The 23132-nt window shown below is 46.4% G+C and overlaps 1 protein-coding gene across 7 annotated transcripts in view; it reads right to left on the bottom strand.

Moving 5' to 3' along the window:
• The window catches only part of BIN1 (bridging integrator 1), a 101255-nt gene that overhangs the window by 19628 nt on the left and 58495 nt on the right, over positions 1–23132 (bottom strand). For 3 of the 7 annotated variants that reach the window (XM_055812066.1, XM_005237669.4, XM_027787138.2), the window contains exons 7-12: positions 21928–22020; positions 16708–16793; positions 14771–14846; positions 12684–12766; positions 5063–5213; positions 867–995 (exon numbers count right to left, since the gene is read on the bottom strand). In XM_055812066.1, coding sequence (XP_055668041.1) covers positions 867–995; positions 5063–5213; positions 12684–12766; positions 14771–14846; positions 16708–16793; positions 21928–22020 — 618 coding nt within the window. The remainder of the gene's footprint in view (positions 1–866; positions 996–5062; positions 5214–12683; positions 12767–14770; positions 14847–16707; positions 16794–21927; positions 22021–23132) is intronic. The other 4 variants (XM_027787136.2, XM_005237671.4, XM_027787140.2 and 1 more) reach the window with 3 other exon arrangements.

Raw genomic sequence — 23132 nt, 5'->3', positions numbered from 1 at the left:
TAAAAATATATATACACATACAGATATATAAAAACTTAGATGCAGGTATATCATGATACAGCCAGAAATCTGGTCAGGCTCCTATATACATAAGGACTGCTATTCTTATATATACATTCATTCCATAAGGACAGAATTCCCCACCCAAGCATCATCTCTTGCAATGATGTAAATCAAAAGAAAACTGAAGAGGAAAAATACATCATCTGAATTTTTTTTTTCCTTTTTCAGGGCTTCGAAAGGTGCCACGAGACAAGAAAGAAATACTCTGATGGGAACCACTTGCTGATAAAGAGTGATAGACTGTGTCAGCAGTCCTGAATTCACAGCAGCCACAGTCCTGCTTATCTAAACTGCAGGCACCTGTTCTCTGCAAAGAGAACTTCATGCAACTCCAGCTGGCCTTTCCTGTGCAGGCTTTAAACCACAAAGCCTATGTGTGAAGGCACAAAACCGCCTTCTCCCAGAACAGACATAGATGCACTTGGGGATATACAAGAGCAGAAAACGCATGCTTCATCTACACCCAGTATCAGTGGGTCTGGAGAGAGCGTATCACGGGATGAGGGGAGCCATAATCCACGTACATTGCTGCTGAACAAATGCAGCGATTACTTTCTGGCATCTTCACCGGCTGCATTTCTCCCATTTCTTCTACGAACGAAAGCTCCCAAAAGGCAATGTGTTAGTCAAAGCTGCCTTCTAGCCACCCTCCCACCTAACTCTTTGCCTTCCAAGGTCCAGTGCTGAGCTTGCCTCCCTCCTTCACCTGACCAGGTTTCATGGCTTGACACCTCCAAAGAGAAGAAAGGTCAAAAGGAAAAGTTCAGAGGTAGACAAATATAAGGCAGGGCATAGCAGCTAACCTGCGAAGGGGTTGTCACACTTATCTCAGGGACAAAATTGTCATCAAACAGACTGATGATGTTCTCCTGCTTGATCTCCTTGGAGGGGGTGACTTTTGGAGGCGGAGGCACCGGAGGCCCTTTCCTCAACTGCATGCAAGTGAGCACACGGCCACAGCACAGACGGCGACACCCAAAAAAACCAGAGACAGGAACCAGGTTAGCCACAAAAACTGAAGATGGGGGAAATCACAACCACAGGCACAGAGCAAGGTCCAGTCAACTCCATCTGAAGAGAGAGGGAGGGAGGGTGAAGGGCTGAACTGAAACAGAACAAAAAAAACCAACCACACGCCTCCAGAGAAGGTTCAGCATCATTAGTTACACTTCAGCCATGGGCAAGTTTCCTTCTGCAGAGAAGCGTAACACAATTAATATGCATTGACAGGACATGCATACATAATTAAAGCATGTGCAACCTTCAAAAGAACCACTGGGAAGGGAGCAGATCAATTACTGAGAACATGATTCAATAGACCAGGCCAGCACTGCCTCCTTTTCTGTACTTACCATACCTAAAGGAATGAGAGATCAGACTCAGTTTGTCCTATTATGGGTAGGTGACCACGAGGACAGGCTCTGATCCGCTCAGTACTGGTTCCCTGTTGCACTGGTTATCAGTATACTGTAAAAAAGGTCTGGAGGAGCTCTTGATGGCATCTTACCACTTCTCAGCTTTAGGCAAGAACAAGTCAGACTCCTGAGAAGCCATGACTGCTGTGGGCCCAGCTCTGCTCTCAGTTTCACCAATGAGCATTGACGCAATAAAGTCATGTCTCCATTTGAAGACTCCCGAGAACACATAGCAAAGTCTGACCCTGAACTTTAATCCACCGTAATACACACACCACCCTGTTACAAGACTCTGCCTGACACAACATCCACAAACCCTGTGGGAAGCTGTGGTAGACCCTTCCTAGGATCAACCCAACCACATCCTTTTCACATTTTCCCGTGCCCAAGTCTCAGTGATCATTTCCAGGTCAAATCTAACTTTGAGGAGCTGCTGCTGCATTGGAACAAAGCAGCCATACAAGTTCCCAGCACCACAGCAACGCTCAGCAATGACAGTATTTTCCACTTACAGTGATGTCTTACAGTTGATCTTCTCATCGTACCCGGGACCCCAAGGCAGTGAGAATCAGAGACCTGACAAAGGGCAACCAGTGCATCAGCGTCAGGCCCAGGTCTGAAATACAGCAATTCAACACTCTTAGTCCTGTGTTCACACCACTCCAGCATATAACTGAAGTCTGCTAGGTGTTTATTTAGGTTGCTGAGGATATGCCCAGTTTTCTACTGGGCTAACCTACTTTAGGTTATGAGTATGCGAACACACATTTTCCCCTGAATAACTGGTTAGGGGAAATAATGAAAGTAGTGTGTTCACTTCCAACTTTTCACTGTTTGCAGAAGGTGTTGCTTCTATATTTCCTGAAAAGAATCCCTTCCCAGAAATCCCCTGCTTGCCAGTTGCAAGAAGGGATGAGAAATTTCAGGGAAAAGCCATTCTCAGAACACAGCCAGCATATGCAGAAATGGGAGGCTCCAATTACAAACTCTAAAATCAAAAAGATTCCAGCTCTTTTGCTATTTATTTCTCTAAAATACTCAGTCTCCTTCCTTCCAATGCATTAGTGCCTTGGAGACCACCACTTACAGCATCCAGCATTACCTCCAACAGCAGCCTAAACTCATATTTCAAAGACAACAGGATTGCATATTGATTTTGGGCCTTACCTGGAAACTCATCAAGCACAAACTTTGCCACCTAGAATAAAACAAACCCACTAAATTTCTTCTGCTGACTTGGATCCCAAAGAGCTTTACCTGTCTAAATTCAACATAGTTGCGCTGATTTCAAAAGTATCACTACGGTGTTTCAGTGGTGTAACTGAGAGCAGAAGTCTGACCTCTGAAATTTCATAGACCCTGAAGTCCTGCATCATCATCAGATTACACAGTGCAGAGACCTAATAGTTGCTTCTTCCAAAAGATGGAAATAAGCTGGTTTTGAGAATTCAAGGACAGTGAGAATAAAAGAGGTAATTTTCTTGGCATAGGGAACAGTTCAAAATTTAGTTAGTATTTATTTGGTCTCTTCTGTATTGCTGTCTTTTCCTCCACAGCCTTTGCTTATGGTTTGCATTAGTATTTCAGGCACCAAGAGGCCAGAGAACTGTACTTGCGCTTGTTGCTTTTTGCTCCATCCTCCCCGGAGGATGAGGCCCCTAGCCTCCCCAGGAGGAACCCTAGAACAAATTACTTACCCATAGGTCAAAAGGAATGACACCTGTGAAGATTTCAGTATAAAGTCAACTGTTGAGAGAGCAGACACTTGTGCTTCCTGCTGGCTGGCAAGCTGACACACAGTTTCTAGACGTTATCCACACAGACACCAGGTTTGGCTCCGAATGTGAAACCCTCCAGAAACCCTCCCTCTGGAGCCAGCTCCATCTCTTAGCGCCTAGTACCAATGTGGAGTGGGGCTCTTGCTCTTCACTGTATCGAGGCCTGGGAGAATGAATTAAAATATAGATTGGGAAACAGCTGCCAGGCGATGGCAGCATTAGCTGCAAACACCATTTCAGTCTTGCCTGTGGCCCAGCTGAGGTTCCAGCCAGGGCTGCGCTGGAATATTCTGCTTACTCGACAAGGGGTGCCTCCAGACCCATTCCTGTGGGCAGGGAGGCAGCAAGTGACTGAGAAAGCACTTGCAGGCTGGCAAAAACAAGGGTTGTGTGTGCTATTTAAAGGAAAAGGCAGAAGCCAAACTCAGGAAGACAAGTCCACAGGCATGGGGAGTGCAGTCTGCAGTGAACAGCTCAATAAATCTGTTCGATTTCTTCTTCCAAATTTCAATCAAGTTATGGTAACCTCTGAAAAAATCAGGCAGGCAATTCTGGATGCAGAGCCCTCTCCCCTGTACACATACCCTGCTCCAAGGTCCTAGCCAGGGTGGTGGAGAAGCCACCCTAGGCTGCGCAATGCTGAGTGGTGTAGAGACCCTGAAGAAGTCCTGAAAGGACGCTGCCAGGCATCCACATGTATCACAGGCCTGGAAAGGACCCTTTTGCCAATGTACAAACATCCCCTTTTTGTCCCTAGATAATCCTGAAAATCAAAAATGCAGTGGAGAGGAAAACATTGCGAGAGGCTATCCAGAAACAGAAGACAGCCTACGCCTATTTGGAATCACACTGCTATGATGGCAAGGAAGTTCTGGGTTGTCCCCATTTCTTTTCAGAAGCAATAGGTTTTCTCTTGTCAGTTCAGCCAGAACCCCTTTCAGCTTTAATTCTTCCTAGAAAAATGTTCCCAGTGTCCCACTTACTGAAATGCAGGGATTGGCACCAGGCACAGATCTGGCCTAGTTACTACTTTGCTCTACTAAGCTTTTCCTCCAACTCAGCAATACAAGGATGGGTAGAGGAAGTAAATATTTTGTTTTCCTTAAATCCCAAAGTAAAACACATCACATGATATGCTGAGTAGCAAGAGCTACACCTGCTCTTTCAAACATGCTGCTGGGTATCTCCTGTGTAAGGAAGAGACTAACAAAAGGCCACGTGGAAGGTATCAGACTCCATGTAGTGGACAATCTTCTTCCTGGTACTCATCCAATTTCTCCATAGCATAGGAATATAATGCCTTTATTTTCACCACAATATTTTATCTTAGGATTAAAGTGAAACATTATGTAAAGTACAGATGTTCTCAGCCTTATCAACATTAAGCTTTTTGCTTTGAACCTTCCTCAGTTATGGAAGTTCTTGAGAAGAAACTGGTCCATTGAATTCCACAAGTTAATTCAAATGTAAAGAACAAATTTCCCCACCTAGCTACAACTCCATCCTCCCTAGATCTTCTTGGCCATCCTACCAGACAGGAAAATATATTACTGGCCTTACTCCTGCAGAGACATTCAGGGACAACATAGTTCTTCCCTATATGATATGGAGATGACCAACGAGCAACTTGTATTTCTCAGGAACCTCTCAGGAACCAGTGAAGGAGAACAACCATCATGTCATATTCTCTGGGCTCAGCAGCAGGAAGAGGTCTAAAAAGGCAACTGATGGATGTCTTTGAATCACGGAGCTTCTGCCATCAGCAGTCATACTGCAGAGACATGATCAATGTCAAGGGGACACTACCTGAGATGGTGACTTTGGGATGCTTGCCCCAGGTGCTTCCAAAGTGGACGGTTCCAGCTCATGGTTGACAGTCTTGGTCTCAGGGCTGGTGATGGGAGATCCATCTGGTGGAGGCGAGGGGCTTTTATTTGCTTTCGCTGGGGTGCTGTCACTGAAGGAAGTAGAGAGAGAAAGGGAGAGAGGGGGAAGGAAAAAGAGAGAGAAGTCTGAGCCAAGTCTAGGAGGAGTTGTGATAACCAGCAAAGATCAGTAACCTCCATTATCTCTTTGCTTCGCTGCCGAGACCATGATAAAGACATCTGAAGCCTCTACAAGCCTCTGAGAAGCATCTTTGCTGAGTCACTTGCAGTCCGACACACTGCAGCAGCATTACTGTGCAGCAGACTACTCACTAAATTCCTACTGTCCTCACACAGAAAAACAAAACCACAAAACCAACCATGCATCCTTAATCCTGCTAGATTCTAACATAAGTGCCTGACGTTAAGTCATGGTCTTTTAATAACGGGGAAGCAGACGGGGGAAGGAGTTCCGTGTAGCTCATATAGTTTTAAACTCTACAGATAAGAATTTTTCTGCGTGGCAGTGTACTGACACTTGCATGGGTTATGACTAACAGACTCGTAACATCTGAACTAAAGCTGTAATCACAGGGTATCATATTCCTCTATGAGGTACAAACCGGCTAAGCTGGAAGAGGGGCAAAGTACCCAGAGGTTTCACAGATCGAATGAGACAGCAAAGAAACAGTGAGATTCCAGCTACTAATAAAGACTTCTCTGTTATGGAAAGTCTCCCCAGCCTTGTTTTTGATGATGATGAACCCCTTCTATCCTTGTCTTTCCAGCTGGTCTTTATTCCAGGACTGTTCCTGACACACAGTCAAGAAGGATTCTTCAGGGAATTAAGATGCAAGAAGCGTATGCCAATGGCATTTGTTGGTTCGTAACGTGGCCAGATTTGGACAGATTTTTCAAAGGAATGGCAAGAGCCACATGCCTTTTCCTGGCCAAGTGTCGAGTCTGTGCTTCAAAGTACAGAATCACAACAGATCTAGTGAAAAGTTGGTTAACAGAATTTCAACAGGGATAAAGGTAAAACTATTTTCCCAATCTAATTCTCAGGAACAGCTGAATCATCTTGGCTGAAATTCAGCTACCCAAAAAGCAACTAATCAATTTATCTCAAGTCATGCAGAAGCACAGACACTGGTAGGGGATATTTCAGCAGAAGTGGTTACAGTTTGGCAAAACTATACATAGCAGAAAACAGTATTACAGAATATTGCAAAAGGGCTGTGCAATCCCATCTACAGGGAATGATATTTGCCTCCACTTATAAAGTCATGGTTCTTGCAAAGTTAAAGGCCTTGGGAGGAGGCCAAAAGGAACAGATCCTTTCCTACAACTGGAGACAACAAATCCTGGCATAGAGCCAGAACTAGAGCAATGCAGACCTGATTCTGCAGGGACATGAAGTCGATTATTTCTTTGCTCTGTCTCAAGAGAAAGCCCAGGGCTCCAGACGTATACATCCATTCACACCTGGATGCCTGAGGTGTGGTGACCATCGGCTAATGTGCATGACAGCCTCCTTCCTAAACACTCACGAGTAGGGGGACAGCAAGAGGAGGAAGGGACAGCAAGGCATTTCAACAAACCTCCCCCTTCCAAGCAAGCATCTCCCCCTGCTCAGCATTCCAGCTTTCAAGCTCCCCATCCCATTCCCACTTTGACCTCACCCATTGCCCCCACCTCCTCCGCACACGCACATTTTCCCCACAAAGCACTGGTTCTCAGGTCTGCATGCAGGTCAGATGTTTCTGATGACACTGATGCCAGCAGCACACCAACATGATGCAACAAATCCAATGACGTTCTCTGCCAGCAGCTCTCAACCAGGGGCACACACGCCAAGGGAAAAAGAGGGAAAGGAAGAGGGAAAAGGGAAGAGGAGAGACTAAAGAACATGTATGCCAACCCCTGCAGTTCTTCTGTTTGACTGGATATGCCTATAGTGTCCTTCCTGAGAGGTCCCCAGAAATCATTTCAAAACAACATGGGTTGTGTGAAGGATTTGGCAAAATGGACAAGTTTGTGCTACAGATTAAAAGAAGTAACGGCTGGAGGGTGAAGGAGAAGTCCTGTTCTAAACTGGAGTCACCAGGGAACAGCAGGAAATGACAGAAAATGTCCTCTGATGCTAGAGTTGGGGGAAGAAAAGAATACGTTACCTTCCCTAGAGTTCAAAGCACTTTGGAGAAGATGGGGGGGTGGTGGAGTGCAGCGATGTACAGCTAGACTGACAGAGCTCCTCAAATGCCCAGGCTACACTGGGAACATTTGGACTCCTGGCTGTCAGCTGGCCTACCAACACAAGGGCAGGCTTTTCTTCTTGGGACCTGATGAGCCTATTTCTCCCATTGAGAAAGGAATTCAGGCTTATTTTCTGAAGGCCACGCAACAGCTTTTTAGTGACTTATTTCTGGTGCCTGACAGTGACTTAATTTGGAGATATATTGGTAAAAGGCTCCCACATGAGAGGCAGTCCACTTTCTTGCCCTCATCCTACAAGGGCTGAGAGTGCCTCGCACTAAAACCTTCACTAAGTCACTACTATTTACAGCTTGTTTGATGTGTTGGCTGATCCCCCTAGGAAAATGTCAGTGCTAATTTTGGCTGAGCCTTTTCCAGCTCCCCCGAGCGGCATCTTCATTCCTGCACTTGTTGCTTTGTACTCATTTAGCCAGTGCAACCAGCATCAAGCACGCCTGTCGCCAGGATCCACCATCCTTCATTGCTCCCGGGGGAGCACGCGCTGCCCGCGCAGAGCAAAGCCCTGTCTCCATACTGACCGCTTGCTCAAGGAAACACAGGAAAAAGCAAGAGTGTGGGGACTGTCCCCACTGACAAAATGTGAGTGCCACAGTAAAAACAAGTCAAAGCAACAAGGTCACTGCTCTCTCTTTTCCCTTCCCATCAGCAATTGGGCAGAGATGCCAAATCCAGGAATATCAGGCAGTTAAGGGAAGGGGGTGTCAATTTTCTTCTGCAAATAGAGAGCTGGGAACAGGGTCCAATGCAGTTAATGCAGCTGAAGGGAAAGCGAAAATCCCCAGCCTCTTTTAGTGCTGCTGAGCTTCCAGACCTCTCATGGGACTGCCTCATCTGTTCTGGAAGAGCAGAGTAACATTTGCAGATGGAGTTCCCGTGTGCTTGTAACAATCCTATACTGGAAAGTGGGTTTCACCCTCTGATATGGTAAAAACAGACCAGTCACCTCTTGCCAAGTTCTCAAGTTAAAAAGAAAAAAAGGTTAGCATCTCAGCTAAGGCTCAGACAGGGCCTTTTAGCCAAAAGCAGTTTATTTTTTAGCACCAAAGCAGACTGGAGAATTATGTATTTAAAAAAAAAAAAAAAAAAAAAAGGGAGCAAGAGAAAGAAGGAAAAAGCATCTATATACCCAAACATAGGGTAGCATAAATGTACATTCTTGCTACAGATCAAAGAGTGACAGAGTCCCAGACTCTCCTTCCCTGCACCAGGGGTCGCACATTTCTCTGTGACCCCAGCATCTGTTCTGATGGTGGAAACCCCCAACACAGCCCAGGTCAGGCACCTGAAGTGCTGGGCCAGCTGGAGTTTATCAGGACGGAGCAGGAAGATGCTGTGGCTAGGGCTCGTCAAGATGAGATCTACTGGCTCTCCCTCTGCTGTAGCATCCGTCTGTTCTCAGTGACTGGAAATACTGGACTTTCTGCCTCGTGCAGGTACAACACTGGTCCAACCAAGGACCACAGTCAGACATGCAGAGAAGTAGTACTCCTGCGAATCCTTGTTTTCCTACAGTAGAAAACCTCAGAACAGTAACACCACGAGATATTCCCTCACTACTTTTCATTTTAGGATATAAAGTCAAGATTTGCCCTTCAGCTTCCCTGTGAAATTACCATTCTCCACCCTCGGTTACTCACTTTACAAAGAATGTATAGCAAAGAGAAGGGTTGTGTGACTTGCCCTAGTCAGTGGGGAGCCAGGATCAGAAAAGCAAGGATCCCAATCTACCAGCACTTGCTTTTATTGCTGGCAGGACATCATCTTGAGAATATTTCCCCCCACCATAAAGAACCCATGGAGGGAGTACCAACACAAAGACTAAGAAAAACAAAAAGGAAATTTCCATGCTGTTATGCAGGAATTCCCACTTTGCTCCAGAGCATGTCCTTTTCGGAGTCCTTGACCATGACTACGGTAACTCTAGGCACTGTAGCAATTCAGTTATTCAATGCCATCACTGTCTTCAAAGGCAAGATGCTGATTTTAGTCTTCAGACAACACAAAAGACTTCCTTTTCCTTCAGCCCTGAACACAATTTTAAATGAATGGAGCAAGACAGTGAGGATCCTCAAGAACAGAGCAAGTAAGGAGCAAAGGTGGAAGTGTCTTTCTGCCACCCCATCATCCTCCCAGCTGCAACAGGTAGACAGCACAGGACTTCTGAGCATAAAAGACCTGCCTTGTGATCCTCCCTGGCCCGGCAGGGAATAAGAATGTAGCATTTCAGTCCTGTTCGAAAGGGCAAGTGCCACTAAGTAAAACTAAAAGTTGTTAATCACCAAAATTGCCCATATTTCCCTTGGAAAACCCACCACCATGGTTTTAGTCACACAAAACCAACTGAACAGACAGTGCCTGAGCTTTCACGTTGCCTTCTTAGGTAGGAAAAGAAGCAAGGATTCAAACCAGGCACACAAGCAGTTAATGGGATTATCCAGACACAGAGAGATCTCAGCAGGACCCAGCAGGCCATGAACACATCATATCATGCAAAGGACCCCTCTCCCATCACAGGGTTAACACGTGCCAGGCTGTTAGAATCCAGCAACAGCCTCTCCAGTTTTAGGAACTAAATCAAACACGTATCGAAATGCTGCTCTCCGTACCGGTACCTGCTCATCTTTTTCCTCAGCCTGGCGAACAGTTTAGTTTTCTTTCTGTTGAGGATGGCACGCAAATCATTTCAGTTACAGGATGGCACAGTCAAACCAGGGAGGAAAAGTTAAGCTTCTGAGCACCCATTCGCTTAGTGCCACAAAGCTCACTATAATCACAATGACAAGATCTCCTCCCTCTCTCTCACACACAGATACACACACACACACAGAGAAACACGTACACACTTCCCTTGGTTCATAGAAAGCTATGGCCTTGTTTGGAGAGGGTAGGAGAAGGCTTTTTGTGCCTGTCAAAGATCTACATGTATGTAAGCAAACTAGTGTTTTCCCTGCTCTTTGGAATATGGGGCCAGGGTGCACACGGAGATGAAAGGAAATAGTACAGACGGGCAGAGAACTGTAAATGTCCTTTTTTTCACAGGTAATCTCAGCTCCTCACTCTCCCCTGTAAATATTGATACACAAGAAACAAGCTCCCCATTCTCCTTTACTTACATGATATGTGCCCAGTCTTATGTGTGGAACCTAATCAGCAGCTTTCCTACTGTATCTTTTTCCAGTTTGTCCAATCATAGTAGGGTAATGCTACCAAACTCCTAGGTCTACTAGGCATCTGAGCTCTGAACATTCAAATTCTTTCAGAAACAAATCCCAAACACACGCCTGAGGTTCCCAGAAATACATCAGCTGCTCTGTGCTACTGTGCTACACAGCCAGCATCAGATTCATCCAGCCACGGTAATGTTTCTGTAAGGCCTCACGTAAATGCCATAATGATGTGCACAGATAACTGCCTCTTCTCACACCTCATTCATTTCCTGCCATTGTATCCATCTCCAATCCCCTTCCCAGTAGAGGAGAGTTAGGGAAGCATCTGCTCCTACTGCAGACCACAAAAAGCAATCAGATCATTGAGAGCCATTTCCTGCTGCACACTCTTGCTCCAGCCCTACGCCACCATGAGAGGTCAAATGTGCAGGAGAGACAGAAGTGCCTCACAGCATTTCCTGGTCACTGCATATTTACTGCCTTGGCCAACCTTCGCTACATCCTCCTACACCACTCTGCTCCACTGTGCTCAGGAGGAAGAGAGGTGCTCTGGGGCAGGTCTGGCATCTCAGTCGAGACACAAGAAGTGATGAAACAGCAGCACTCAGACTGCTAGCCACACAGGGGCCTCTGCGTGCACTCGTTCATGGCTTATAGGGCCATGTGGTCTCATCGCCAGCCAAAGGGCACAGAACTGCTGTCAAGAGACCCACTACAGCTCCAGATGAAGCTAGCAGTTTGTAGGGCTGGGAAGCGTGAAGACAGGTAATTTATTCATTGGAAACTTTTTCAGGCCAGAAACCTCATGCCACAACAACAAACGTGTCTGGACCAGGCTGTCACTACAGTCTATAATCACTTCCTTGAGGAAGAAATTAAGAAGAATTAAAGAGCTGGACAAAGCAATGGCTACAACCTTCATCTGTCCCGTTACCTCATCCTCTTCCAAGCACCCTGGAGGATGCTGCTATTAGAAACACAGCACGTGGCAGCAAGAGGATGGGCACCATGGCCTCCCCAAGCTTTCGGTCTTGTTGGGTTGTGATGATCAACAGACACCAGAAGCCAACTTGGGAGAAAAATATTATTTTCACAAGAAGCATTCCTATTAGCATCTTGTGTCTAGTGTTAGCAATCCAAAAACTCAGGGGCCAAATTCAACTCCAATGTCAACTTCCTTCAGAGCTGGCAAACACCACACACACTGCTGGAACAAGAGAGGCAAGTCAACCTCCTGCAACAGGAGGTTAAACTGGGAGGAGAGACAAGGGAGCACAAAGGTCTCAACAGCTGATCTAGTCCTTCCAAGTCAATGCACTCAGACTGCAGCTTGCCCTTACTTCATGCTGACTTCACCTCCTCCCAACATCACTACACCAGTTGAGGACTTGGGCTGTGCTCCTGCTCACCCAGCACGTGGGATTAGCAGCAGCTGGAAGTCAGAGCCCGACACTGTTTCATCACTCATGCATTTGGACGGGAGCCAGACAACCCCATCCAGAGCCTGACCTCTCCCTCCCCTCTCAGTGCTAGAGAATGTGCAGACTTGCACTTAACAGGACTGAACCCAGCTGAGGAAAGAAAATTAAAGGCCTGGAGGACACTCAGTCCTTGAAAATGTGCAGATTGGAAGTGCTCTGAGATCAGGATGCCCCAGATTAGTGAGTCTGCAACTACTTCCGCAACGCACACAGAGGAAATACACCTTATCTTAAATACACTTAAATACAGGGGGAGAAACAAGGCTTTGGCAAACAGGTGGTTCCAAGTTTGGAAGAACAAAGAGGAGGCTGGGGAAACAAAGGTCTCTTGGTGCTCAGTCTCACAAGCTGTAGGTACATGGTTGAAGCTTTTGAGGGAAGAGAACAGGACAGGTGCTATGCATGGGATTCAATTTTAAAAACACAGAGCTGAAGTCAGTTGCCTAAGTATCAGCACCTAGTGAAAGTTTAGGCCTCTAGTTGCCATTCAAGAAATGTAAGAGGTATTGCATTGTGTCACCCAGTCCCACGTGCAATCTTGGACACGCTCTAGGGAGTCTCAGGAGGGCACGGGCTGGCTATATGCAGGTAGTCAAATCACTTCCCGATTGACGAGACTATTCCCACAGTTACTGACCTGGGCTGTGCTTTAACGGGGAAGGCATTGCCTGAGTACTGCTTGTCAAGACCCAGCAGGACATCATGAAGGCTTTGGTTCAACTGCAAAATACAAAAACAAAAAAAAAGAAGAATGAGAAAGAGAGTCCAAGCGCCATAAGAGAGTTTGGGCTGAACTGCACACAGGCTGACCAAAACCAGGCTTGTGCCCAGACATGTGCACATACTCAACTAGCCCAAGAGAGGACGGCCCGACATCTGTTTCCACTCTTCCATAGGGTATGAAATACTAGAGCGCTCAAACTGTTGAAGAGCTGCTGGTGCCTCGTGGGAACGCTGTCTTCCTTACACATAATCCTCTTTGCTCTGTCACCTGCCCCCACCGGTGTGCTGCCAGGTACCATTGCAGAAGGAGGAGTGTTTACCTAAGGGTCTACGTGCTAGAACTGAAGCTTCACTCTGGATTTGCTGCCAAAGCTGTTCCTCAGACTTGCTTATCAAAGCTTAGGATATGGCCATTTCAGCTGTGGAGCCAAAGGCAACTGGACTTCCAGTCAACAACACACCTTGACTTCACAGGCTGCCTGGGCCATCTACGTTTGGGCAGGACCTTGCAGAAATTTTGCAGGGATCTTTGCAGAAACTCAAAATTAGGGGTTAAACATTCCCTGGCACTGAAGGCTGCAATATTCACTCCAGACACTCCTACTCTGAAACAGCCAATTCATAAACAAGATGAGATGCCAGATTTATCACTGGTAGGAGGAGGGATCCAATGCAATCAATGCTGGAGGCATTGTGCCAGCAACACCAGCAGTTAATTGGATGCTATAGCAATAATAAGAAACAGATGGTTCTTATGGAACAAAGCAAAAGCCCTGCTCTCATACGAAACTCCTCAGGAAAGAGAAATCCAAGACATGATACAAGAAGATAATTCCTGTCTAACGAGCATCTTTCCAATGTTTTGTTGGGTGTAAGGTAATAGCAATGAACTGAAAATTATAACAATGCCCCCTATTCTTAACAATCAGTTCATTACTCAGTGGAGAGGAGCAGGCTATTAATTGGAAAGGTCCCCATGAAATGTCAGAGAGCTCAGAACTGATGCATTACGCCAAGGCAGAGGGCCCCTGACTGCTGGGAATTGAAGGGCTATAACGTTTGCTCGTTGCTTAGCGGCTGTCTTGTTGTCAGGATGACACTGGGGAGGGGAGGCAATACAAGAGTTTTCCAGCTGGGCTCTCAGTCACTAATCAAGGATTAGTGCAACATTTACAGAGGGCGTGCAACCCTTAGGAGCAGCATACAGACCTAAGGAATTCAAGACTTCTCTAGCTTTTAAGTGAAAGAGCAAGAACATATTTGTAAATGGAAGCGGCAGTGGGGGGCTTCCCCACAGACTGTTACTGAGGTCCCTGCTGGGTGCTGGCACACAGCACCAGGGTCCAGCCTGCCACCACCAGGTTACAATCCTGCGTACTGCTGCGATTCCCAACTCATGGCCAACTGGCAGCCCATGCAAGGGCCATGCTAAGCACGCAAATGCCTTCTTTTGGGTCACAGGGCAGGGAAGAAGCTGAAGCAGAGAGGTACTGTTGGGAAGTGCCTCCTTGTGGGACCGGAGCGAGGCAGGTCTCAGTCTTCAGCTGACTTGTAGGATGGCAGATTCTGTCCTGTTTCCATCCCCACAGCTAGATGGATGGGGGTTCACGGCAGCTTGCTGCCAGGCAGCAGAGGAGGAAGAAAATAGACACCAGGCTGAGAGTGCCCAGGTTATAGATCCATAATGTAGATAACTATAAAAGGCAGCAAGAGATAGGCCTGAAAGTGGCTTCCTTCCCTCTGCAGTTCTGCAAATGAGCCATGCCAAACGACACAAACCCTACTGCTGCATGGCCCTGGGGTCTCAGCTTTTCTCCCAAGTGGCTCAGAAAAAAACTCAGGGTTAACACTTACCTCTGACATAGGGCAAATGCTGTTTTCTCCAGCTGGTTTTTCAGGTGGGTTTTGTTGGTTGGTTGGTTTGCAGGGGAGGTGGGGAGGTGGTTGTTGGGGTTTTTTTAAACAGTGAGGAGAAGGTGTATAAGCTGTTAGTTGCCTTACCTTGCTCATTTCTTTATGGAAGTTCTCTTCTAGGCCTGCTATACTCTGGAATGTGTTGACGTAGAAACCAACACGACTGCCAAATGGAAAATGAGACAGAAGAACTTAATGGACACAATGCTCTCCCAAAAACTTTTTAAAAATTCTGCCCCTTCTCCTACCTCCCACCCACCATTCCCAGTCAAACTCAACTCTGTCAGGTCTGGCACATGCTGGAAGAGAAGGGCAGCAGAAAAGCATGAAGGGGGTGATGGAGCAAAGTTCAGGTATGGGGCAAACACATCTACAGCGAGGAGAAGGCCAGGTGGGATAGGATCTGAATTTGTGCTCGCTAAAGGGAGAGGCTAGCTAAAGGGAAAGGGAGCTGCAGGGATTAAAAAAAAAAAAAAAAAGACAAAAGGAAAAAAAATGACAGTGGTAGGGTGATGGAAAGGAAAAGGATAGAGGCTGTGATGCGGGTGGAGTGTGGGAAAGCTGGGGAAATTGGCCAGAGGACAGGTATTAATTCATTCTGAAGCTCCTCAGCATCAGGGGAAGGAAAAAGCATGAACTTTTTGCTTCAGGGGCAGAAGAGTAAGAAAGCACAGGACAGGCACAGAGAGCAGCAGGAAAGCAGAAGGATCAGCTAGATAGCAGCCGCTGTGAACAACCCATGGCATCTTAAAATCCCAGAAGCTGCCTGCTGCCCTCCTCCCTCTAGCCAGCCCGCCAGCTGCCAACAGAGTGCTGTACCAGCACCCAGCTGGAGGGGTAACAGCAGGAGCAAGATTCTCTCCAAGACCAGCAGCATCACTGTTCTGCACATGGAACCACCCAAATGCCTGTATCCCTCCCAGCTCCTTCCTCAGCCAGGCTCGCACACTGCTCTGAGCAGAGTTCTGACCCAGGCTGGGAGGAAAGGGCAGTGAAGGCAGACATCAGCACTTTGCTTTCCCGCCCTGCTGCCACCCACTCTCTCATCCCCCACAAACCAGAACTGCCAACCCAGACACAATCACTGCATTTAAAAATAAGAAACTGAGGCACTCCTAGGAGGATTTTGTCTGCTTTCCACTGTGCCCTCCCCATATATCAGCTTCTGCTGCCCTTCAGTTCATCCTTCAAGCTAAATGTTGGTCTGTTTCTTTCTCCTCCCTTTTTGTCACTGTAATCGCTGGTATGGCAAATCAACGGGTCTTTCAAGTCTTCCTGTTTTCTCAGCCCATTTTCCTCTGCCCAGGCTATGTTTTGTTAAACAGAGTACAACAGGACAGTTATAATCACTAGTACCTCACTGGGTCCTGTGTCACATAGCCAGGAGCAAATTTAGGGGCAAGAGAAGGCAGCCATACCAGGATCCTTCCCTCACCTTTGTTCACCCAGCTCTCCAAACCTGAGCCTGGTCTCTCATCCCCTCTCTTGTGTTAAACCTGCTGCTTCATCAGGTGCTCATAAGCTTGCAAAGCAAGACACAGTGATCAAGGCATCACCTCCTGGGTTCTCTCCAACCTCAGCAACTGTATAAACCCCTCTGACATCTCATCTTCCCTTAATCAGTCAGCTGACATACCCACTCAGCTGCAGATGTTCCTTCCAACCAGCCAGCTCTGCACCCAAAATCCTAGTGACCCAGCCTGCTCTGTCTGCAGTCCACAGCCGAAGATGGGCTATTGCCCAGGAAAGTTGGGCAGAGTTGGTGGGGCAAAGGGATTAATCAGACAAAGCTTATTAAGAGAAACACAGTTTCTCTCTGTGGTAAAACTGAGTTTTTTTCATAAGGATCACGAAGCAAAGCATAGAAAGCTCCGGGTGAGGCTGGCTAGGGGGAATCCTAGACAGAGTCTCTGAGATGATCCAGAAAAAAGCAGGCACCCAGCCCAAGCTAAGGAGAACAGTGGTACAAAACTTTAATCTTTGCTTCCTTCCAACCAGCCCTTGGGAAAACCTCCAGCACTCACCTATTCCATAGTGAAGGCAGCTCCTCCTGCAGATCAACGTTCATCTCTTCAAACACCTTCTGAGCCTTTACTAACTCTTCTTCAGCCTTAATAACAGAGAAGGGAGATTGTCAGCTCCAGTGCAGACAAGTACCCCTGCAGGGCAGGGACAGCTGTGGCACTTTTGGTTTCTTTGGGAGACCAGGCAAAATTCTGGCATGGGGTAACCTCCATGATAAACGAGTCTCCCAGGAACCAGGGTTGCATCACAGGTGACCTGACACACCTTCAGCTTGCATGTGTTACTCTCAGGCTTTCTCTCAATGGATTTCCCTGTTTGGATACTCGAAGTAATTCAGACATCCACTAATGTCTTTTAAGTTCTATAAATTTCCCTGGCTTCAAAAACTGAAAGGAGCTGGTCAGGCAGCTTGGATACAGATGAAGATAATAGTGGCCCCTGCCCCTTGCCAGGTCTCTGAAAAAGTTGAAATCCATCCCACAAGGCATTGAAGAAGAATCCTCCCTCGTGGAGACTCTCTGCTCAGGTAAGGCCATGATGAAGCCCCATCTCTTCTGAGGAAGGGAGGAGGTCTGCATCCTTGGCTGACACAGCTCCTACAAAGCTGGAGAAGCAAGGAAGGGTACGCAGAGCATGAGCTGAGCCAGCAGGAGGCTAGGCTGAGTGCTTGAGCAGCAGGTCTTGGTTTCAGTGGTCTCATACAAAAGCAATCCCTGGCTGGCTGCTGGACACCAACACCAAAGGAAATACACCTCATACAGGACCTCCTTCTTCCAGTTGAGAGTTTAAATTTGATCTGTTCTTTTGACCTAGACACTGACAGACCCCAACACTGATACATGTATTCTGTCAGGTTTCAGTGAGGAGAACAATCCTGGTTTCTGTTGCTGACAGCAGACTCCAGCAACAAGCACATTCCCCTTCCTATATTTGTCCCAGGCAATTTTTTCCTCTTTTCAGTGCCCTGACTTAAACCTCAAAGCTTGCTAATAAAAACATTTATATTCTGTAATTTGCAACAGCACAGCATTCTCCCATAACCCTGTACAGTAGCACGCAGGATGGAAAATCCTTGCATGAGCAACTTGATGACAGGTCTGAGCAAGATCAGCACAAGTGCCTACTTATACATGTGACAACAGCAGGAATGTCACAGTGCCACAGGGCTCTGCAAAGAGGCCACAACCCACTGGTGAACTGGATCTCTCTACAAGCCTGCAGTCAGATTCCTACCCCTTCTATGCAATCAAGTTTCATCTTCTTTGTGCCAGCTTACTGCTCCTTAGGGACAGGTACATGCAAAGATAGGATCGATGAAGAAAGGACTTAAAAATATTTTGCTGTTCAGAGTCCTGTTTCTCACAACATCGTGTAAGGATCCTTACACCCTCCATTTCTCTCCTGACCTACAAGAAAACTGCAGAAGCGCCTACTTTCCAGCTACCTCCACCTTTCAGAGCATCATTCATTGCTACTAAGGGCAAGGCTAAGACTTTTGCACTCAAGATCAGAAGAGAAAATTTCCCCCGGAAAAAGACACAACTGGGAGGTATTAAAAAATTAAGCAGACCTTGTGAGGAACAGGTAGGGGGAGAAGGGGCCATGATGCCTCCACCCAGAAACCCCCGTATTCCGCTGCTACACTAACTGAAAACCCCCGCATTTTGAGAGGGTTTGCATAAAACAAACAAAAAGCCCATTTAAGCAAAGACACAGTTTATGCTGGATCAGAGACGATGATCACAAAGACTCATTCTGCCTTAAAATCCCTCTACAAATGAATGTTTCTAATGTAATCGTTTTAAAGAGAGGGGAAAATAAATCCCGCTCTATCCTTTGGCTTTATCTTATTCTCATTTACAAAGTAGACTGGAACCAGAATCAATCCAAGAGATGGGACAGCTAGGAGATGATGCCCAATTGAATGCTGTTAGTTTTTCAGATACGGTGAATATTAATAACAATCTTTCCCTCTCTTGTTTACCTGTTCAGAAGGTCAAAGAGCCTAGAAAGCAACACGTGAATATTGTGACATCCCGAAGCAAAGGCAAAATCAGCAACAGGCAACGTTCACTCTAGAGTAGCTGTAGGAATTAGGGATCCGTCTAGTGACTGTGGCTCAACTAGTGCTCTCATTCCCAGGTACAGCATTGAATTAATTCTTCATTCCTTTGTCAGCCCAGGGATCTCCTCACCAGTGGGATTTATATTTGGTCCTGACACTGGATAGCCCTGACTGTTTCCAGCCAGAGCCAAAGACAGACTCAACTTGGTCATGAGCCCTGCTAGAGGAAAAGCCAGCTCATGCAGTAAGGCGGGCAAAGGAGGAAAGACGTAGGTCTCAGTGCAGACCCCATTGCTACGGTATCTGTGCACTTCCTATTTGAGCTGTCATCCTTGCCAGCCTGATGGAGAACTGAGGCAGAAGGACATAATACCCAGTTCCATGAAATGTGATCTCAGAAAGTTCTTCCTCTCCTCTCCCTGCCTGAAGGTGGGAAGGTTTGTGCAGGAGCTGGACAACACAAACGCTTTCCTGACCGCCCACATAGCCAAGATTCAGAGTGCCAAGCACAACCAGTTCAGTTGCGACATGGGGGCGATTATTCCACATTATGTTTCTTACCATCATGCATTCCAGCACTGTTCAGTAAATAGCTTGGATATCCGAGAGGCAGGGGGTAAGGAGGAAAGCTGGGTGCCTCAGCCCAGGCCCAAGCTCCAACTGGTACCAGCCAGACCTGCCTCTCAGAAGGGCAGCACAGCCCAGGACTCAACTTGCTGGCTTTCTCCTACAGATAGAGATATTGTTCTGTTACCACTGCAGCACCAAGTGTGTTGCTTTTTAGTCTGTATTCAGCATTTCAGAGGAGCTTAGCAAAAAGGCAAGAATTTGCTGTTCTAAGCCATTCTCCCCTTTGTTTCAAAAAGCACAGTCACTAAGATTTGTAACCAGCATGCAATAGCAACCCCCCCAGGAGACTTTACAGAAACCCTCCACTATATTGTTTTTGTTAGCCTCTGCTAAAGGCCTAAAAAGCCAGCAGTTTGTACACTGGAGGGAGGGACTTGGCTTTACAGTAGAAATAATAGGTCTTGCTGACCCCATTTTGCTTGAGGGTTGTAAAATTATCAAGCAAGAAGAGACAGCAACACAGCTGCTGGTAAGAGGAAAGACTTTTTTTTTTTTTTTTTCTTTTTCCCCAGTCTTAATATTCTGAAGCTCCTCAATAAATGCAGCGTCATCAGCCCTCCTGCTTTTATCAAGAGCTTAATGAGATTTAGAACTGTCATTAACACCTTTGGTCTTGAAGTCATGCAAATAAAAAAACTGAAGCCTTTTGTTTTCCTGCCTGCTGCGTTTGTGAAGAAAAGCTGGAAACCCTACAGGTTCAGAATACAAACTAATCTTCACTGAGATATTTTTGTTAGTCCACAATCAAAATAAAAATTAAAAAAAAACAAAACCCACCACATGAATACTTGCACAATTGGAAACAAAAATTAACGTTGGCAATAGTATTACTTAGTTCAAGACTGAAAGAGGAAAAACTTACAGGAGGACTTGATTTGAAATGTTTGGGGTAACTGAATATATTAATGCCACATAGCAGGAGGTTAACACCCACACACACAGTGGGTGGAAGACTACATACCCTCTTCTCACATGCGTTTGGACAAAGCCACCCAGTACAGTGAAATTACCGAATGACTCTCAGCAGCCGAAGACCCGAATGCAATGGATGAGGGAGCACCCGTAGGTACTGCATCTCTAGGCAACCTGTGGGCAGTGGTACTACTCCCAGTCACCCCAGCCAGGCTGAGAAGAGGAAAAACGCCCGTGGGCTGATATATTTATTTATTTGTGGCTCCACAAACTTCCCATACCTGCTTTCCAGCCCTTCAGAAATACCACCAGCAAAACAGACCAGTCCGGAACCACAGCCTGCAGAATGTTCCCAGCACCACACAGGAAAAGCCCCTGGCAGGCTGCCAAAGGTCCTTCTCCCTTCAATCAAGGAGGAGTACATATTTCCTCCCTTTTTACTATGCATCTTAAGCAGGACTGCTAACAGCTGTTCTTTCCCCAGGCTTTACTGATGTGGTAATCTAGCCTTTTCCCTGATCGGCAGTCACACACTGACTGTGAAAAACCCAGGTGCTTTATAAGGTGAGAGCGATTTAGTGCTTCTAAGCTGCAATTCATTCAAATTCATTCACCAACAAGGAACATAAAAATGTAGGAACATTTGGTTGAGAACAGATGAGCTCACCAGGAACCTGTGAGCAGGTACTCTGGCCACTCCTGTTCTGGGTCATGATTTACTACCCCTTGCCCACTGAAAGCATTTTCCTCTCACAGACCATTTTCTGTCAGCTCCCTTATCCCTGAAGGGGTTCAAGGTAAATACCAAGGGAGATTTCATCAGGAAGCCGTGCTTCTCCTGTGCAAGTGGGATTGAAATTCTTAGTCCCTGCGGTTTCTCCAAGCTGGTCTCACAGCCCTCAAGATGCTATAACCTAAATGTTCAGCCAAGTTCTGCCACAGGACACAACCATGACCTCAGCCTGGAGCTGCTGAATAATATTACGCAGGGTGTAAATTCCCTGGTCCGGGCCCACCTTTTCTGTGCAGACTGAAACTCCGTATATCTGGAAAAGGCTCTTTGAGACAACAAGAGGCAGGACAGTGCCTATTTTGGAAAATTAGTTTTTCCATAGGAGAATGTTGCAACCACCTAACTCGGCAGCCATAGAAATTGCTTCTGAAGCAATGGTTTGAGCGTTCTTGGGCTTTGGCTTTACTCAAGAGCACAAACGCAGAAGCCAATTTTTCAGTGTTTCCTCCTTTTCCTTTTGAAACAGCAACAATAAGAATTGACTGCTTCTCTTAGAAGACAAAGCAAGCAATAATTGGAGGAACCACACTACATCACTCTCCGCCTTGGCATTATTCTGTAGCCTTTCTTCATCCACGTTTTATTTGAGGGGAAAAAAACAATAGTCCAGCATTAACACACCTGATTAGAAATCAATAGGGCTGGCACAGATTTGTTCATTGGTCAGCAACTTCCACATGTCCACTGTAGCTCAGGAGTATCAAGGACACACTTAACAGAGAGGACTAGAGTGAACGTTGCCTAGAGATTAGTCGCATGGTACAATCTAGAGCCCAAAATAGCGCATGCAGGGTTACAGCCAGGTAGATCAGCAGTCACCTGATTTCGGAGCAGATTAGTTTGCGCAACGAGGTGAGCTTGTAGCTTCCCTTGACACCACTGAGGCGCAGCTTTCTCAAGCAGCGAAACAGGCTGGGGGGAGGGAGCATGTTTGAGTGAAAAGAGAAAAAAAAAATAAACAGAGAACAAGAGACACAACCATATATCTTTTAGGATAAAAAAATTAAAATCACAACAGTGTATTTAGAGGCTGGGCCAAACCAGTATCACCAAGGCGAGAGAAAAAACAAACATCCCAGGACCAATCAGTTATGAATCCTTTGAAGCATGCCAAGTTTAGCAGTAATTAATGCTCCAGTGTGGGCTGAGATACTGTAGACCAGCCAGGCAGCTGCAAAGAGCAACAGATATAGCTGTTAGTGACCTAGCACACAGAAAACCCTACTCCGAGTCATGGCTGTGAAGTGGGAGCTCCTTAAAGAGAGGTCAGGATTAATTAACCATCATAATTATTCGCATGCAACAGCTGAAATTCCACAGTGCTTTATTTTAATGGCAGGTTGTGAGTTTTGCAATAAGTGGCAGGAGTCCTGGGTGGGAAAAGAACATCCATATATTAGAGAAGAAAAAAAAGAGACCATATAGCTCCAAAAAGTATTTGCATTGCTCTTTCTGTTAATATACCATGAAATATCGATCAAGTCAGTTCCCATCTGTATGCTGTGTCACAAACATTATTTCTCTTTCCTAGGGGCCTGTCATCACATTCTGAAGTACCTTACACTGCAACAGCCCTGCTTCAAAAGGTCACACGAGCAAGATCACCGCCACAGAACAGAGGGGTGGACTTCCTACATCAGCCTAGTGCTCACTGAGCCCTGGCTGCTGCCCACAGCCCTGCAGAGCTGCGTGACTGCACGTGTGGAATCGCAGGCTGGGCTGTGAACCCCCCCATCTGGGAAGAGCATACATACATAACTTTCAGGGACTCACTGCTCCCATCTTTACAGGATTAGGACAGTGCATTGTGTCACATATTATCCCACGCAAGAGCTTATGGCCTGATGATCTGATCCAGTGCACATCCTGGCTAAGAAGAGTCTGATCAAGTACCAAGAGACACTTGCACAGGCTGAATCAGGAACAGAGCACCAACTCCTAAGTCTCAACATTTCACTCGTCAAACTGCACTGTTCTTCACACCTTAACAAAAGCGCACCAAACAAACCCCCTTAACGACATCT

Source organism: Falco peregrinus, chromosome 8, assembly GCF_023634155.1.
Source record: "Falco peregrinus isolate bFalPer1 chromosome 8, bFalPer1.pri, whole genome shotgun sequence".
NCBI lineage: Eukaryota > Metazoa > Chordata > Aves > Falconiformes > Falconidae > Falco > Falco peregrinus.
This window is presented reverse-complemented; position numbering and strand designations above follow the sequence as displayed.